This window comes from Vicugna pacos, chromosome 10 (assembly GCF_048564905.1).
Source record: "Vicugna pacos chromosome 10, VicPac4, whole genome shotgun sequence".
Lineage (NCBI taxonomy): Eukaryota > Metazoa > Chordata > Mammalia > Artiodactyla > Camelidae > Vicugna > Vicugna pacos.
In genome coordinates, this window is record NC_132996.1 from 32,737,638 (window position 1) to 32,756,816 (window position 19,179).

At 33.9% G+C, this 19,179-nt stretch overlaps 1 protein-coding gene across 1 annotated transcript; it reads right to left on the minus strand.

The window, feature by feature from the left end:
• Positions 1–617: 617 nt before the first annotated feature.
• TMEM41B (transmembrane protein 41B) lies at positions 618–19,123 on the minus strand. The gene is made up of 7 exons (XM_006203512.4): positions 18,761–19,123; positions 11,758–11,875; positions 9,507–9,635; positions 6,346–6,439; positions 5,611–5,715; positions 4,062–4,200; positions 618–2,478 (listed from the first exon to the last, which is right to left on the minus strand). Exons 1-7 carry the CDS (start codon positions 18,879–18,881, stop codon positions 2,309–2,311), a joined length of 876 nt encoding a protein of 291 aa, XP_006203574.1. The 5' UTR covers positions 18,882–19,123; the 3' UTR covers positions 618–2,308.
• Positions 19,124–19,179: the final 56 nt, after the last annotated feature.

Sequence of the window (19,179 nt, forward strand, 5' to 3'; positions counted from 1 at the left end):
AGAGGTGAAAATGTGCATCAGAATTTCAAAAGAATATTTTTATTCAATGACTTTTAAAAAATACCAATACTTCCATAAAATAAATCCCAAGTACTACGTTTAAGTTTTTTCCAGTCAGTACAGTTTATTCTTCTTAATTTACATTTATTAAGTGTCTTAGAAATATTACACTATAGAGCTCCAAAGAGGCCATTAACTACAAGGGGAACAGTCTCACTTAGTTTGTCAACTTCCTAGAAAGCCTGCTTGCCTCCCCACTATACATACTTGCTCTCTGGCGACTGTTATTATGTTTAATTGTCTTCAACATGTGGCTGAAGGTAGAATCTACACCTGGCATCAGGCCAAGTCTGTGAATCCATGAATACGGGCCACCAACTGCATTTTGGGTATAACCTGCTAAAGGTTCTTTCTTGACAGTCAATGATGATGAATCTGCAAAGACTGGCTATTCTCATGGGAGAAGAAAATATACCCACCCTTAAGTGGCAACTACAGTTTTCAAACAGAAAAAAATAATCAGCAAAGGAAAAGGATCAATGATAAGGAAAGGGAAAATACTCTGAGAATAGAGTAAGTACAATATATACATAATGGAGTAAATAGTGAGGCTCTCCTGAGTCCAAACTCTTAGTTTTATTTTTAAAACTCTGATAAAAACTTACTCAGTTACATTTTATACAGCAATATTTAGTGAGCTTTGTCCAAAAAGGCTATGTTTTAAGTTTATTTGTAAAAATAACAGAGGCTTTATCACTCAGTCTCTGGTCAATAAGAAAGGAAGAAAACTTTGCTAGAAATAACAATAAATAATTTCACACAAAAGGCCAGGTGACATAAGAATAGTATATTAATTAATATATTTTCTTTGTATTTACAGTAAATCCATTTGTTAATACTGTGATAGAAAAAATAATCAGTCCACATTATGCAGTAGAAACAGGCTTGGAGGATGATCATACCTCTCACAATAAAAACATACAAGGATTTCTTCCACAGCTAAAGTACTTTTCAACATGACAGTCTTGGGTGAAGGTAAAACTGACAGAGTACTTTATGTCCTAGAATCAAGGAATCAAGGGTATTCCCATTAAGCAAGCAGCAGAAATCTGTTTAGTTTTTCCAGGACTATTTAAATATAGTAGTTACCATATGAGGATTTAATTTTACTTTGAGATATAAAAAGAAAAAACTCTAAATTGGGAAACTGCATTAATCAAAGGCAGCCCCAAACAAAAATGAAGAAATGAAGCAAGGCATTCTTATGTACCATGCATAAAAAAGATAATTACATAATACATATTTTAACAACCAGACTAATAAATAAATGAGGTAAATTTTACAGTCATTGGAATAAACTATATTCAATCACTTAAGTGTTGTACTGTCACTGCTTCTGCTTCAAAATATAAAGTAATAAAATTAATCTAACAGCTAAAAACTGCATACTTTGAATGTTTGCTTTTTTGATCCCCTTTTGAGACAGTAAAGGGGAACTGTGTAACAAAATATTATCTGCATATAAATTATTATCATCAATATGATACAATTATCATGTAATTGCCATTCTGTATATGCACAGTGGAAATACTGTGAAAGCTAGAAAAAAAGATGAAAATAGACTGGTCAGAATTTTAAATTTCAGACTAATTCATGATAATCTAGAACAGAAGACAAAAATAACAATTCACTAAATAGATATAACTTGATATCTTTTCCAAATTCAGTAGCCTACTAAGATGCAACTTTTAAACAAATCTATTACCTCAAAGGTAAAAAAAGATAATGTAAATCTCTTTTGAGCTTTAGTTTTCAAGTTTATGCTCTGAAAGAAGGCTAACATTAGTCAGAATAGCAGTACCATTTCTTTGCTTTTATATTTTGTATTTGCTTTTTCTATTTTAGTTATTAGTATGGAATAGAGAGAAAAACATTAAATTATCAAGTCAAGGGTAAATATGTATGGCCAGTTCATGAAATATATTAAATTGAGTCAATCAAATGGGTCAAGAATTTCCTACTATGCTGCTACACTTATTATCTATAACTATCCTTAAAATAGTGATTTAGGAGACGACTATCTTAACTACTGACAGCACTTTTCACGGTACACCAATTTCCATTTTTACTTTCTTCTCTTCCTGGTCACTTAAATGCACCAGCTTAACAATCTGATAGGAAATTTTCATTTACAAATTCCTTGTTTCAATTACTGAAGAGACGATTTTAACACATAAACTTGCCAGTCCTGAGATGATGATGATGATGATGATGATGATGATAGGAAAACTAAAACCCTGATGATTATTCACTCAAATTTCTGCTTTAGTTTCTTTTGGAAGATGGCTGGCAGAATAGAAAGAAGAGCCAAAATCATTAGAACAAATACTGAGTTCCAGGAAACAGCTTCCCCTGCTGTTGTAAGCTGGTACAGTGTTGTTCCTGCCTTAATAGCTACAAAAGAGGGTGGTGCAACACCTAAAATAAAAAATAATAACATATGGTAAAAAAAAAATCAATTCTTTTTAAAAATTAAAACTGTGTGTATGAAATTTCTTATAAGAACATAGTGATTTACATTTTGGAAATTTTTAATTTAACTGAAAGCCCCTCAAGTTTATTTCCAAATAAAGAATCCAATCTTTCATAATCACCTCTTAAGGACAATAAATTTAAAAATGCAAGGAAAGTTTCCAGAAAATAATTCTACAAAATTTATCAACAGCCTTAAAAAAAGAATGAGCTATGATCCAACAATTTCAACTTTAGGAAATACTAAGGTACATGAACAAAGATCTAGTCTCAAGGATGCTCATCAAGCATTATAATAATAACAATCTGAAAACAATCTAAATCTTCAAAAACACGGTTTAGCAAATTGTCATTCACTCATGATAGAATATACTTAAAAATGAAGTGGTAGGAGATATTCAGAAATGGAAAGATACTTAAAGTACATGAGTAAAAAGAGCTGTTTATACAAAAGCATGGCAAAACAATCACATTTTATTAAAAACCAGAACAAACTGGAAAAATTACTTCAGCCAAAGCTGAAGTTAACTTTTATCTCTAGGTATTTCATCTGTAAAATAAAGAGATAGGCACAAAAATTCTTTCTTCTAATTCCATAAATGTAACATTATTCTATAAAATCCAAAATTATCCCTGCAACGATTTTCTTCCAGTTTTACTGAGAACCTAAGATTTTTAAGTTTGTCTATGAATTTTTCTAAAAGTAGGAATAAAAAATTAAGTATTAACTTAAAGCCTAAACAAACAATATGAGGCATCTGTTCATTTTGTTGGTACCTAAACAACTCAACTGAAATTTGAAAGAAAAGCAGAATACTCTTAATAACTAACTATCAGAGAAGGGAGGGTATAGGTCAGTGGTACAGCGCATGCTTAGCATGAATGAGGTCCTGGGTTCAATCTCCAGTACTTCCATTAAAATAAATAAATAAATAAACCTAATTACTCCCCACACCAAAAAAATAAATAAATAAAAAATTTATAAAAACTATCAGAATTCACAAAATATACAAATGAATCTTTATGTCAAAGATTAATTTCAAAATTAAGTGTTAGTTCCTTGAAAGCAAGAACCCTTTGTTGATCCTTACTTCCCTCATACCTTTGGCAATGCCCATAGTAAGTACTATGTCAACAAAAAGAAAAATAGGATCAATTCTACTAAAAATTAAAGTTCAATGTTTCAGTACTTGATTAGAAGACAAAGGAGAAATTATACAAAAAGGGCACCTTCATTTTTTTTTTTTGTCCACTGAGGGAGAGAAGGGAGTTAAAGTCTTGCTTAATTCTGTATGATTAAAAAAATATCCAGCAGAGAGTGCTATTCTTTAAAAGAAGTAACACAAAAATATTTAAATCAACACAGTCCAACAAACATTTCTGAGCACCTATTTCTAAAGGCCAGGCTCTGTGTCCACCAGTTATATACGGTGCTGGCATGTCTGCAAAGAGCACAAAATTTAGCCCAGCCAGATACTGCTAGACATGTACACAATGAGTTCTAACACAGCATGAATCAGAGGCCTTACCTAGAAAAGTGCCAATAAAAAAAACTTTCAATGGCACGTTTATCACAGGAGATGTAATATTAATAAACCAATTAGGCAGAAATGGTGTTATTCTCAAAAATATAATGTAGTTAATGAGATGTTCTCTATGACGCTCAACCTGTCATAAGAAAGAAATGAATTAGGATCAAGGCCAGTCTTGAAAATATATTGCTTAATATTAAACACCTTATTTCAAATTGTTATCCCTGATAGCTCAGTTTACCCAACAGAAATGATCAAAAAAGGAGCCTGATAATGACAATGAACTACTTATCAAATGCTCATTACCATGGCCAAACAACATGAGATGAAATAGCCTAATGTTACACTACTAAAGATGGTTCTACATCAGCCTTGATAATATGGCTCAATGACATTTTAAGCCTAAAAAGACAAAATTAAATTTATAGCTGTATATAAGATAGGTATCAAACGACAAACTTTTTAATGCCTTTAACTTCCTATAATGTAAAGGGCTAGTATAGTACACCAATAAACCTAGCCTCCAATTTAAAAAATAATTCAGATAACCTTTATGTTATTACAATATACTTCACATGAATAAATTCATTCATCATTGATAAATGAGATTTAAACAAGCACATGGAAATATTTAGCTGATTAAACAGAAGCACTGATTGCAGTTTATACTTCCTAGATCTTGCTATATAAATGATTAAGACTTTGCCCGGGTAGGGGTGGGGTATAGCTCAGTGGTAGAGCGTGTTCAATCTCCAGTACCTCCATTAAAAATAAATAAATAAATCTAATCCCCCTTACCCAAAAAACAAGTAATTATTATGGATTTTAGGCAAAATGCCCCCCCCCTTTTTTTTTTAGGGGAAGAGGTTACTAGATTTATTTACTTATTTTTTAAGTGGAGGTACTGGGGATTGAACCCAGGACCTTGTGCATGCTAGGCAGGCACTCTACCACTGAGCTATCTCCTCCTCCCAAATGTTTTATTTCTCTTAATTTCCTAATCTGTAAAACAAAGGGGTAAGGTAGGAATTTCTAAAATTCCTGACTTAATAGTCTTTTTTCTGAGTCTTTATAAAAATAGGATTATCTTAGCAATACCATGCTAGACTTTCCTCTGCAATAGTGCTTATATTTATCACCGCTAGTCTTTGCAGAAATCCTGATGGAAGATAACAGTTCTCCCCACTGACAAAATGCATTAAAAGAGTTGGCTGATAAAAGTTTTTCAGAGACCTACTGACAGCAACCTGCATTAACACAACACAGGTGAGGTGTGTAAATATATGGATGCCTTGACATTGCCACTTTGCCCTTTTTGCTCTGGGTGAACTTACTAAGAATGAAGAATTAAAATTACTGTCACAGATACAAAAACTTCATATCTGAAATTATTAACATTCATTATTTGCCTACTGCTTGATTTTATTTTGGTCAAAAGATCATTTTTATTAAAGCCCAGAGTCTGAGTTAATTTTTGTAGACATTATATACTGACCTCCCAAGTAGCCAAAGAATTACATTAAATAATTTAAAAATGCATGTTTACCTGCTGTGACCATTTTACTGCTTTCTCTGTTAAGTATTTATATACAACTGGTCTCCCAACTAAATAGGAGAGCATATAGCAGAACGAGGCACCAAGTCCAGAACACTAGAAAATAATAAGAAATCATAAGTATTTTACCCTTTCCCTCTTATTCACATGGATATATTAACCTAAGGCAAAGTTCAACTAATTTATTTCTTTTGGGGTATAGGAGAGGATACTCTGCAATGACATCTCTTGTGAAGAGAACAAGAACCCACCTGATCTAGTCCTTCCTCTGACCAAATTATAGCTGAGACCAGCTAAAACAAATGAGCACTTATGATTAAACTGACTACATCCAAATAGTAAACGATAGCCTTCAGCCTATGACTAAAACTCAAGAGTCAATATTTTTTCAATTGCTATGCTTAAAAACACCACCCCCAGCCCTCAGACTTAACTACACGCACCAATATCCTTGGACTATTCAAATTACAAACATGGAAGCAAAGGCTAAAACAGAGCCTATAAATGCAATTAAGTCTATGATACCCCTGTTCTAGAAAAAAACCAAACTAACTATAACATCTCCTACGGAGGGACTTAACAGATACTACTTCAACATTTAACACCTCTTACAACTGATAAATGTATGCTTCCGGAGACGAGTAGGACTAGGATGCCATCATCATTCCTATCATTCTATTTAAAGTTATTTTTTTTTAGTTTCCCAGTTGCATTTTATATACTTACCAAACAAACAAGAAATAAGGCTAGTGGAAAGGGATAAAGAAACCCTGAGAGTATACTGAGAAATATAGAGCCCGGAATAGCAAATGTTTGCAAGCTGTTAACTTCTAAGTTAAGGATTAAAACATAATTAAATGAATTTTTAAATGACAAATCCAACAATCCAGGAAAAAGTATCAATACAGAAGTTATCATGTTAATAAGATTATATTCATATTTCAGTATTTAAAAATTAAATAAAATTATACCCAAAGTTTAAAAAATTACATGACTCCTCAGTTGTAATACTTTAAGCTTACCATTTACTAATATTATCATAAATCAACACTAATTAGAGTGTGTTACTAAGAGAAAAACCAAGACAAAATACTCCACGTGTACCAGGATAGAGGGGAATTGGGCATTTTGCGGGGTGAAAAAACAGACTAAAAGGAAAAAAGGAAAAAGAGGAAAGATCTTCAGTAATCTTTTAAACAATATGCCTCTCTAATGCACTGGATTTTTACTGCCAAATGCTTTCAGGAAACATGATGTCTGTGGAAATATGGGTATATATCAAGTACAATTAATTACTATTTCTAATTTAACTTTTGGACATTTACCTCAAATAATTACTCATTTTAAAAAAGGCTGGAGGTTACAAAATACAGTAAAAGTCACAAATCTTATTTTTAAAACAGAATTATGCTTTTTTCTACTTCTCTCTAGTTTCTAGTTTTGGCCTGGACCTCTACCTCACCCTAACATGAGTTACTCATAAGTAAGACAGAGTGTATTTCTTCAACATCTCTCCTTTCTACTTTAAAATTTCTATCTTTACCCATCTTCCCTTTTTCCCAGTAGTCCCTACTTTACTCTTGCTTTCATTTCAATCTCCTTCTACATCCTGGGTTCCTTTATCTTCAACTTCTTGCTCTTTCACAGACCCCTCCTGTAAAAAAATACTCAGATGCCTATAAACTAAAGAAAACCTAGGCTTCTCCTTGAGCAAGGTATCCTATCCAGCTACTGTCTCTCTCTCACCTTCACTTCCTCTGATTCTCTCCTTGTCCCCTGGCAATCCGGCTTACCCATCCACCACCACTACTGAAACTTCCTCCTGGCCAGAAGTAATGACTTGAGATTTCTCAGTAACAATTTTTTAGTGACCCTTGCATAGGATCAGACATTGGGGAAAAACTCACCTCCACTGAACTGCCTTTTTCTCTACGTGTTTTTTTCTTCTCACTCTCAAATCTGGGATTTCTCTAACATTCTGTTAGCCACTCTTCTCTCACTTCTTTGATAAATTCAGCCATTTCCATGTATATGAAAGTATACACGGCTTCAAGTATATGGCAGATACTAACAATATGCAATAAAATCTGAACTGGCAATATTAACCAATGATTTATTTAAAATTAAAAATTTTAAGCCAAATGTATTTTGTACAAATAAACCTATTTCTATATTTTCAATTCACTTTCTACAAGGCAGTTTATTCTTTTAGACTAATTTTCATGTGGATATTAATACAATTAGGCTACAACATTTATTATCCCACAGATGGTCGAGATTCATTTACGCTAACTGGCTGACTGGGCCTATGTGTGGGTATCCCTTTTATCCCTCAGCCATGTATCCTTCCCAAAGCTGGGGGGCAAAATGGGGCAGAAAAGATGACCTTCCAAAGTAAATAGAAACTATCTGCCTTTGTTCACAAATGTCCACAAGAACCTTATAAAAGCCAAATGACCCCAATTTGTTTATTATTTGGAGAAAATATTTTATTTTATGGTTAAAGTTTATAATGCAAAATAACCCTACAAGCCTAACACTTTGGTTTTTACAGGTAAGTGATAAAATGGAAAGGAGGAAAGGCAACAGTTATGAATTTCTTAGAACAGTCATTATATCATTAAATTACTTTACAAATAGCTGCCCAAATGAACTATAGAAGGACAGGCACATAATAATCATTCTTCAAATTTTTCCAAATTTGAATTTTTCTAATAATAAATCAGGAGGATAATGACAAGCTGCCTAGATAAAGCACACTACCTAAATATAAATGCAGCCTCACCAAGTTGATAAAGGAGTAATGTTTCTATTAGCACCAATAACAGCAAAAGCTTTTATAATTGTCCTTGTCACTAAGTTGCTTACACCAGGAATAACTGGTGCAATGTGTTTAAGGACATATTCAAAACATTTGTATAAGGAGGTAAATACAGGAACGTATATATGTTAAATATACAATATCTAATCCAATATAATTTCAAGAAAATAAAACACTGTTGAATTTTATGAGAAAAAATTTTAGTTGAAAAGTCTAACCAACCAAAAGAAATTCAGGAAGAAAAACAGGAAGCAAGTATAGAAATAGTCTGAGAGAATTAACAAAGTGACTAATTTGCCTTTTAAAAATAAAAGCTGCTTTAAAAAGGATAATGATTACCTTCACAATATCAAAAGTTAATATCTTTCATTAACTGAGATTTGGAAAATATGCTGGACTAAAATAAAAGATACAAAAATCAGAAATTAACATCTATAAATTGGAAGGCTAATTACCAGTTGCATAGGCAGTTTGAAAATATGCAAAAAGCTATTTTCCTGACTAGTTAAAATACAACATATAATTCTATGAAACAAGATACAACATACTAAAGACTGTAAAAGAAAATTCATATCCTTTACATGACTAATTATCCTCTTAGGATATTTTACAAAGAAAACCATTAATGGAAGAAAAAATCATAAACAACATAATTCACAACACAACATCTAGAAAAGCAAAATATTAAATAAAAATTGTATCTTCAAACCTCAGGAAATTTTTCTTTAATTATGGTATGGTAACTAGTAATTCAAAATTATTATTTAAATTAAAAGTCTAATTAATAAAATAATCCTAAATAAAATTATTATCTCGAATATTACAAAGGAAAGGAAAATGTTAGGCTAATAACAGAAGAACTGGTAATAAATGTTTAGAAATAATAACTGAGTCGAAGAGATAGGATTAAAGTTAGAATTTTTTCATTTTCATTTTTCAGTTATCTTATTTAATGTTACACTGCATTAACAATTCTTGAAAGGAAAAATAGCTATGTACAACTAAGCAGCAGCTCTTTTAAAACTTTTTACTTAAAATCAGAAAATATTTTCAGTTAAAAGGATACAAAATATATGTAGCAAAATAAGCTACAAGTACTTGTACATAAAAGGTGTCCTTATATTTGGATAGAACTTTTCCTAGAGCCTTGGCATCATCCATATCTCTGGGAACCTTCATGTTCACTCTTTCTTCTCTAAAGAAATAAAATTAAAGTGAAAAAAATTTAAAGTAGAAATCTGCCACGATAATTCATATCAAAGTTCAAAACATGAAGTTTTATCCAAAATGATTTGGTGCCTTGATCTGTAATATGTTAAGGATAAATTCACAAAATTTAAGTTCAAAGGTCTATAAATTATTTGTTTTTTAATGCTTTAATACAATTTCATGAGACATGTACTTCATATGAAAATTCAGGGTGACCCAAACTAAAGGTTAAAAAGCATTTGCTCAAATACTGGAGAACATTTTGAATTAAGAAATGAACCACTGATGTTAGCATATTTAAAACATACTGAACATCATTTTGGGTAATCCTCATGATAAGCTAAAATCAATAACCGATTACAACTGAAATTAAGTAAAAATTTTAATGAATTTACAGTTTACATCTTTTCTTGACTATCTCAGCTCAAAGTTCAGATAAAAACTTAAATGCTTTTCACTTCTCATTAATTTTACTTTAGTTAGTGCCTTGTTTGGAACTGAATGTTCTGTTCATAAAAGCCTCAAATAATCACCTTTGCATTTAACATATATTGTATTCATTTGTTTACATAATAAAAAAAATTTAACTAATCTTGCAGAACAATGATAAAAAAAAGAATATTGTTTAAGTCCTAAAAAAATAGGAGGTAAACAAAACTGGGGTTTCTCATTTAGAAACTAAAAAACTAAAAAAGCTCTTTATCTGGGTGTGCATGCATCTCATATACACACAGGTACAGAAAGAAATAAGCAGACTATAGAAGATTTATATAATAGCACATTATTATATGAAGTGTTATCATTCTCTGAGCAGATTGGGAGCAAAACAACCTTAATCTACACTCTGTTCTTTCCCTCTTTCAGTCAGCTCTTTATTTCCTACTCCTTGATCAAAATGAGACAAGATAAAAAAAAAAAGAGTGATAAAGGATCTAAAATTCAATCATACTAATACTAACATAAGCTATCCTACCAAAGGTATTTACACTGATGTAACAAATCAAAGTATTAAAATAAAAATAAGTTTAACTACAAAATTTCAAGCATAAGGAAGTGTTAATGAAAGAAATTTAGAGGAAGCAGGAACTTCCTGAGACACTAAAATCACATTTCAGTTATCCATTATCACACCAGGTTTGCCTTGGTTGAAAATCTAACTACCTTTTAGTAGTCTCTTATGTAATTATCAAGGGTGTTACTACTGCTGTTAAATAGTCCTGGGATATTCTGCCCTCAAAAAGTATGTTTCAGGTCCATAATCTCTTCCCTAAAATTCAAAAAGCTCTGAAAACCAAAAGTTCTTCGTAATTTGTCAGCAAATATTGACCCACACTCAAATAAAGTTATTTACAGTCTTTTATGATACAGATTTCTCTGCATATTAATGTATTTGATTATGAGACACTATTCTAGATTCTGCTGGAGGTACTACATAATATACAGTATTTATTCATGTTATCTTTCCAAAATGGAAAACTTCTAAATTCTGAAACACATTTCACCCCAGGGTTTTTGCTAAGGAATTGTGGCTGTATACTAGACAGACAAGTCTTTTACAAGGTACATTTCACAGTGAAAAGCACCTATTCAAACCACATCATTCCTATAAAACAGGGAGGAGAAAAGACAGAGATATGGTGGGAAAGTAAATGGATGAATAGAAGTGACAAAAATTAGTCGCAAGGAAAAGTAGGAAGGGAGAAAATGGATGGACAAGGGGGTAAGCAGAGAAAAACAGCATCAGTATTTTTCAAACTGAAGGTCAGTATCTATCATGGACTGTGAGATCAATTTACTTGCTCACTAACAGCATTAAAAAATACAATGCAATAAATTTATTAATGCAATTATGTTTTTAAAAATTGTTTGAAAACCATTAGAAAGATGCCATAATTAGAGGAGCAGAGCTAGGAAAATCTTGCATAGAAAATCAAGAGACATATCTGGAAAGAAGTATTTAAATAAGTGTCAATATGAACTTGCTACAAACCATGAAAGCTGATACACTATCACCATGACAGTTCTGTTGCTTAAAATTAGTTTAACTCTTAATCTACTTGCATTTCTAGAAATGTCTAGACATTTTCCATTTCCTTCAGTATACTTACTCACTAAGCTGAGGGAAATTTTTATATACCAAAAACATAACAAAAGCTGCAGATAAGAAAATGGACACCAATATAAGAAGTGACATTCTTGCTGACCCAGCTTCTGCACAGGCTTTCTCTGAAAGGGAAAAAAAAAAGTTATAATCAAGATAAATATAAAGGAAGACAGTATTCTAAGCCAGCAAATAATTTCCTCAAAAGTTTTTCTTCCCCATGAATGACTGAAAAATTGTGCTGAACACTGGAATTTGACACAACATTGTAAAATGATTATAAATCAATAAAAAATGTTAAAAAAAAAAGTTTTTCTTCCAAGAAACTTCACACTTTTGCCCCAAACACTATAACATTAAATTTTAAGTACTACTGTATTTGATGTTTATTAACTGGGCATAGTTCTTTTCAGGGATATATCCATTTTTGAAGCATGAAAAACCAGAACACCAGAATTTGTAGCACTGATGTGCTGATAAGCTAAAGGGAGGAAAAGAGCATTGCTCTAAATGCTATCACTGACTTTCAATTTTACATATCTATATGGGAGCTGACAGCATAGGCAGAGTGGCCCATTAGGACAAATGAGGTGATCTGGCAATTACTTCAACTGTCAAAAGAACCCAGAGATTCACTAATGCAACTGGTGAATGTTATACTTTCTCTTTACACCAAGGGCTTCAGGATATAGTTGAACTTCAAATGTTTTGGATGGCTCTGTGACTCCAAGAATGGGAGAATATATTTGTGTTTCCTAACAAGGTAATCTTAGCGTTATCTTAAAAATTATATGCAAGATGGAAATATGAAATGGGATCCATGACACCCCAAGCAGAAGAATGAGCAGGGCTGTTTTTACTGGAAGCAGTCAATAGTGAGAAGGCTGAGGCACCTTAAGAGTACTCATTTGGGAGGAGGTAGAAGTGGGTAGCTCAATTTGTATTGCTGCCTACATTTACCATAATTCCATGCATATACAATTCATTTCTTGTTTCTGGATACCACTGAGATTGTCTCAACAACCTCCCTTTTCATCTGTGCTGGTTTAAACTGACTTCTGTTCCTTTCAATTAAAACGTTTTAACTAAATAAAACCTCATGTTATCCCTTGTCTCATTATGGCAGTTTTATATGCATTTCTTCTGAATTAGTAGAATTTTACTAAATTCTGTGTTGAACACAGCAATAGAAACCATCTAATCCCTTGCTACTTAGTGTGTTCTGTGAACTACATGGATAAGTATCACTAGGGAGCTTGTCAGAAATACAGATTCTCAGGCCAACATCCTAGACTTACTAAATTAGAATCTGAATTTTAATAAAACATCCAGGTGATGGCACATTAAAGAAGCAACAATCTGGCCCACGCTACCTATTTTTGGTAAGTATTAGAGGCCCAAACGAACCTGCATTATTTTTTTAAAAAGTCTTAAGCAACCAAATAGTGTAAAGTATACCTCCAAAGCATTTTAATATCCATTTACAATCAACTCATAATTTCTGCTGAAATGAACAGCTTAGGTTAGTGCTTTAATATATACTAAATATAAATTATTCTTACCTGTTCATTAAAGCAGGCTTTTTAAAAGACAATATTAGGTTTACTGAGTTCTAGTATGTGAATATTAAAGTTAAAAATTTTTACCTTTTCCAATTTTCTGTAATCTAAACATATCACTAATCAGCCTAACCTCCCAACTAGTCCCTATCATTTTAACTTTGTCTCATCTTAATCTCAAAAATGACTTTACTTCAAAAACTGAGTCACAAATAGAAACTTATTTGCTCATATCACACTTCTAAAATTTACTGCAGGAAAGAATGGGATGATAAAATCATAACAAAAGATGCCTTCGATGGAGTAATAAACCAGGCATGCTTGCCTCTTAAATACTCTGGCTCATTAATCCACTGATGTATTTGTATGCATGCTTTTTGCAACACAGAGAATTAAACCGAGACTTTAAATATCTGAGGTGAGTCAAATGTGAAAAGGTCTCTGCAAAACCTTATGATAACAAATATGGAAAAGTCCATTACGTTTCTGCCCTGATTATGGTATCTAACTCAATGCATACTTTGAGGACTCCTAATAAATCATATCCACTCACCCTAAAAAGAGTAATCAGCCAAAAATTACAAACATATCACTGCACTAAAAACAATTCCACCAAAAATATGGTTTTAGTTTCTAACAGAAATGCTATTTAAATACAGACTGCTCTCAAGGCTAAAATGGTTATTTTCTGACTTCATTAAATAAAAAAGTAGTCTACTAGAAAAGGAATAAGGTTAATGTATAAATACTGAGTTGTGGGGCATAGTTTTCTATGCGGTGACATCAAAGCAAAGACATATTAACATAAATAGCCTGTATAGTGGGGTGGGTACAGCTCAGTGGTAAAGTGTGTGCTTAGCATGTACGAGGTCCTGGGTTCAATCCCCAGTACTTTCACTTAAAAAAATTTTTTTTAAATAGTTCGTATAGTTTCTCTGGAGTCCTATTACTTCTTAAAGGTAGGCCACTTTTAAATCTGGAATTAACTTGCCCAGCCCTCACTTTTCACTTACTTTCCTGCTAGAATCAGGTCGAGTATAGAAAGGACTGATACCAATAATTTAATATTATGGGCATCTTTTAAATGCTTCAAAATCATTAGTTTTTTTTTTGTTTTGTTTTGTTTTTCATCCTGTAGATATTTGTGGACACAAGAATTACTGCTAAGAATAAATGGCTGAATAAATAAATTTCCCCTCCTTTCTTGGAACACCTCTTTAGAACTTCTATACAAGGAATGCACTCAAATGTAGAGTAGCATAGGACTGACTGTAGGACTATCTGCTGAGCATCTATTATGTACAAAATGTTTTGCTCAATCTTTGCTCCTAAGAAGTTGATACCACCATTAGCTAGATTCCCAAGGAATGGTACCAAGAGGCTTTTAGTTTATAGGAAAGTCAGATTTACTGGGCTGAAGGAAGGCAAGATTCACACAGAGCAGGCAGGTGGAAATTTAGTTGAAGACTAAAAGATGAGTTTACAGCCTTTTAACCTGTACTGATGCCAAACATGTGTTTAAAGACTTCAACAGGTAACAGTCTTCTTAAACAAGACATTTGGCACGCTAACTCTAAAATTTAACCATTATATTTTTTTTCTAATCATTAATTCACCAGTGCTAAGGGGTCTCAGAGAAGAAAGGTGTCAGCAACATTTATCTGGGCTACAGAACACTACCGAGTATTCCTTGAGTACACACCTCTCTAATTGCTACTTGTCTTACAGTTGAATGATGAAATATATAGACATCTGATGAACAAAATTAACCTCCAGGTTTAACTTGATACCTATTTTTTCACTCTCTAAAAGGAAAATGTATTCAAGCATTGTACTCAAAACACAATGTAAACACAAGAAAACCGCTGATAATGCAATAAAACTAAGTGACAATTTTGAAGCTCTCCATTCTTTCACAAAAACTTGGAAATGGGCGGTGTTGTCTATTATGATTCAACAATTCTTTTAAGAAATCCAGAGTAATTTGCATAACTCTGAACAGAGATAAAAGTTAAAAACCTTGTTTTACTGATGATTCAACTTTAAATGTGTAGCATATATATTTATAATGTGCCTCCTTCTGGTTGCATTAGACACATGTTATTTAGCATTTAGAGTTACCCACAACAGTGCTTTATCCATTCATTAACTTCCAAATATTCCCTCATACTAATTCCCATTCTCAATTCTCCCATCACCTGCTTTCTAACCTCCCAGGCCAAAGGTACTGCTAGAGAAAATAAGATCATCATGCGCTCTTGGTCATATGCTTTTCTATCTTCAATTAAGATTATAGTACTCACCAAAAGCAGTAATTCATCTTTTCAAGCCTTTTATTCTACTTCCCCCTATTCTTAACCAACGACACTGTCTCCACATTTTAGTGAATGTCTCAATCTCTACCTCAAGATCTGTTCACAAAACTCTCTCCCCTTGCCCCTTTCCTCTTATCTTTGCATTAAATGTGTGCATGCTTCCTTCCAGATCTTGCTCTCACAACGATCTCTTCTCTCCATTCACCCAGTATCTTCAATTCGTCCCACTAAAAGCACCTTTTCTCTAACTTCTAAGATGTATATATCCATCCTGAAAAATCAAAACTTAACCTTAATGCCTCTATAGTAGCTCCCTATTTCTCTTATTACTTTCATAGCAAAACATTTTGAAAAGCAAAATCTTTGTCTATCTACAAGATCTTAGGAATGACTCCTACTGGTCATCTTATCCACTAGTTCTCAACATTCAGTGTTTTCTAGACCTACATGATCCACCCTGGAGGAAGCAAAAGACCCATCTCTCCTGAGGATGTGGTTAACAAGGATGCTAACAAATTTTTTATGGTCACAAAAATCCATTGTTGGAAGTAAATTTTATTTCAAGAGATTAAATTTTTAAAAATCACATACTAATTATAAAAAATGATAGTAGTAACATAAATATAAAAAGATCAGCCAGGGCAACCAATACAAAAGAAAATAAAACACCTGGTCCAGGCACTCTTGCACACAGATTAGGCCAAGAGCCTCTCAAGTAGTATTATCTCTTGTCTCTCACCAGTTCTCATCATGCAAGAATTAGACTTTCAGTGTTACTGTCTTGCTAAAATCACCACAGTGTTTCTCAGTATGTAAGACTCAGATGTCAGACTAGAGTTAAGGCAAGGAATCCACTAAACGTACCAAATATTGCATGTAGGGTGTAAAATATTTCAAGCATGCACACGACAACTTGTCAAATTATGTAGATGTGTCAGTTAATAAAAATTAAAATTTACTTAAAGTGTCGTGGAATTTACAGAAACACTCTAATACTATGTGTTTCTCAAAAGTTATTAATTTTTTTCCTCCAAAACTTTTTCCTTTTGAATGCCAAGTTACCTCCTACAATTAACAAAAACTGTTTTTCATAACTTGGAAAACTGGTTGTTAACTGGTTACTAATGGCATCACATCACCAGCTAACTGCCACCAGCAAATAACTTAAAACCCTATAATGTAGGGGGTCCACAAAATCTTTTGCCCATAGAATGAATTTCTAACACTAAGAGAAAAACAGACAGAAACAGAAAGAGGCAGAGGAAAAGAAAAAGAAAAACCTGAAAATCATTAATGAACAGGATGGATCAAAAAACTTCCCTTGCCTAGGACTTAAAGCTGTTTTTACTGACACCATTTTGACCAGAGCCAACATTTTCCCTACTACCACCCAAAAGAAATCCTCTACTCCTGACAAGTTTATCTCGTTATAGACACATACAAGAGGTTCACACTAACCTTCAAGCCTAATGTTTCCCCTACCAGGAATCCCTCTACGTTCTCTCAACTAATCCAAACCCTACTTCTCTATATGAAGTTATGCCTTCACATCTCTTCCCTCTGTCTTCCTATAGATTTATAGTCCACAGAAGTCACCTGACAGCATCAAAAAAAAAAAATTTACTGTGTTGAATGTGCTGTTCTAATGATAAAATAGGATAAACAATTGTAAAAGCACTTTGGAGGTTTCAAGGTCTTATTTTCTGAACAGCTTTAGGGTAAAAAAAATAATAATAATAAAACAACTGACTGCTATCCCAAAGCAAATGACAATCTTTTGTGATGTCCTATCTGGAAAATACTTTTTCAGGAAACCCTTGGATTACTGTCACTCTCAGCTGCAGCATTTTCAAAACAATGTTCCTGTCATTTAGAGTGGATTTATATACTTTGACAACAATTCATTCCTGGGTTTTTGAAGTTATTTAGCTCTACTGTCTATAAGATGGAAAAATATCCAAATATATAAAACTTAAAGACCCAAATTAGACTGGAGACATCTTAAATTTGAAAGTAAAATACATTTTCTGCAAGACACTTAAAATTTTTCGTATGTTTTACATCTGATTCAAAAAAATTCCAGCTGTACATTAAACATTATCTCCATATTTAAATATGTTTTTAAGTGTACAATACTTTATGGTTGACTATAGTTACAACGTTGCTAGACACTCTTAAAAGACCTTGTCTTTACCCATCACTGGTGGTGGAACAAACACATCAATGTGAGTAAGCTGCAGACAATCTAATGGCCATTTGATAGGATCTCTACAAGTTGATGGGCTTTAAAAGCATTTGAAGAACTTAATCACTTCAGTCGCTGAAAAGTAATGAAGACTACACTCAAATGGAATCAAAGTATTTAGTTTCTAGGTATACTTTTATTTCTTAAAATAATATTTAAAGCTCTGAGAAATGCCAGGATGGTATAGTGGGGGGAAAAGCTTGAGAATAAGAGATCTTAGCTTTAACAGTAATTGCTAACGTTTATTTAGCCTTCATAAAGGCCAAACATAAAATTCTTTACGTGAATTATTTTGTTTAATCCTCGCATCTATTTTAGTAGATACTATTATTATCATCATCCCCGCTGTACAGTTCAGACCCTGAGCTTCGGAAGGATAGCAAATCCAAAGTCCAAAGTGGTAAAGCAGGAACTCAAACCCAAGTGTTCTTGCCACCTGGAAGTGATACCTGGGCATAGATAAATCTTTGCTTTTAGCCACTACTTTACTAATCTGGCTTTGTGACTTCGTCCAAGTTGTTTATCCACTCTGGGCCTCAGTTTCCTCATCTTTCAAAATAAAGCAACGAATGTTAACGTTTCTCCCAGTTCTGCCTGGTTTCAAAATTACCAACCATACAATCTCCCTGACAGTCAACAAGCCAGTGTCATTTCTTTTAATTGAATTTAACTAAAAAAAAGCATTTACGAACCTACTAGGTGTGTCCGGCCTTGTGGTGGGCAGCGGCCGGAGCCTAGGTCCCCCACTCTCTCCGCTCCCGTCCTGGGTGCCAAAAGGGCCCCGTCCTCCGCAAATCCCGGGGACCCGCTGGGGTCTTTCTCCTCCGAAGCCCCTCCCGGCACACTGCCGCCTCTGGGCCAGCCCCAGCTCTGGTTCTCAGGTCTACTCACCCTTCAGGTGGTCTCCGCTGCCCGGCGCCGAGGGACCCCGCGTCCCCGCTGCCTTCTCCTCCGGAGGGGTCGTATGGAGTGCCTCTGTTTGCGATCTTTCGACGACTCTGCCTTTCGTCATGGCTGCTGCAGGGAAGGTGGAGGAAGCAGGATGGTGCCGAGCCCCCTTAACAACAACTCCGCCGCAGGCTCCTTACAACACCCAGGGGCCGGGGCCACAGCCACAGCCGCAGGCACTTCCGGGGCGACCACCTCACCTGAGACGACCTTAGCTAGGCGAGCACAGCGAGAAGCGACGCCGAGCTGAGACCCGCAGCGCCTACTCGCACTAGGCCCCGCCCCACACCGCCCCCGAGCCTCGCGCGCCCGCGCGCGCCCAGTAACCGCGAGACAAGTCAGGATCCCTGCCCATCCCATTT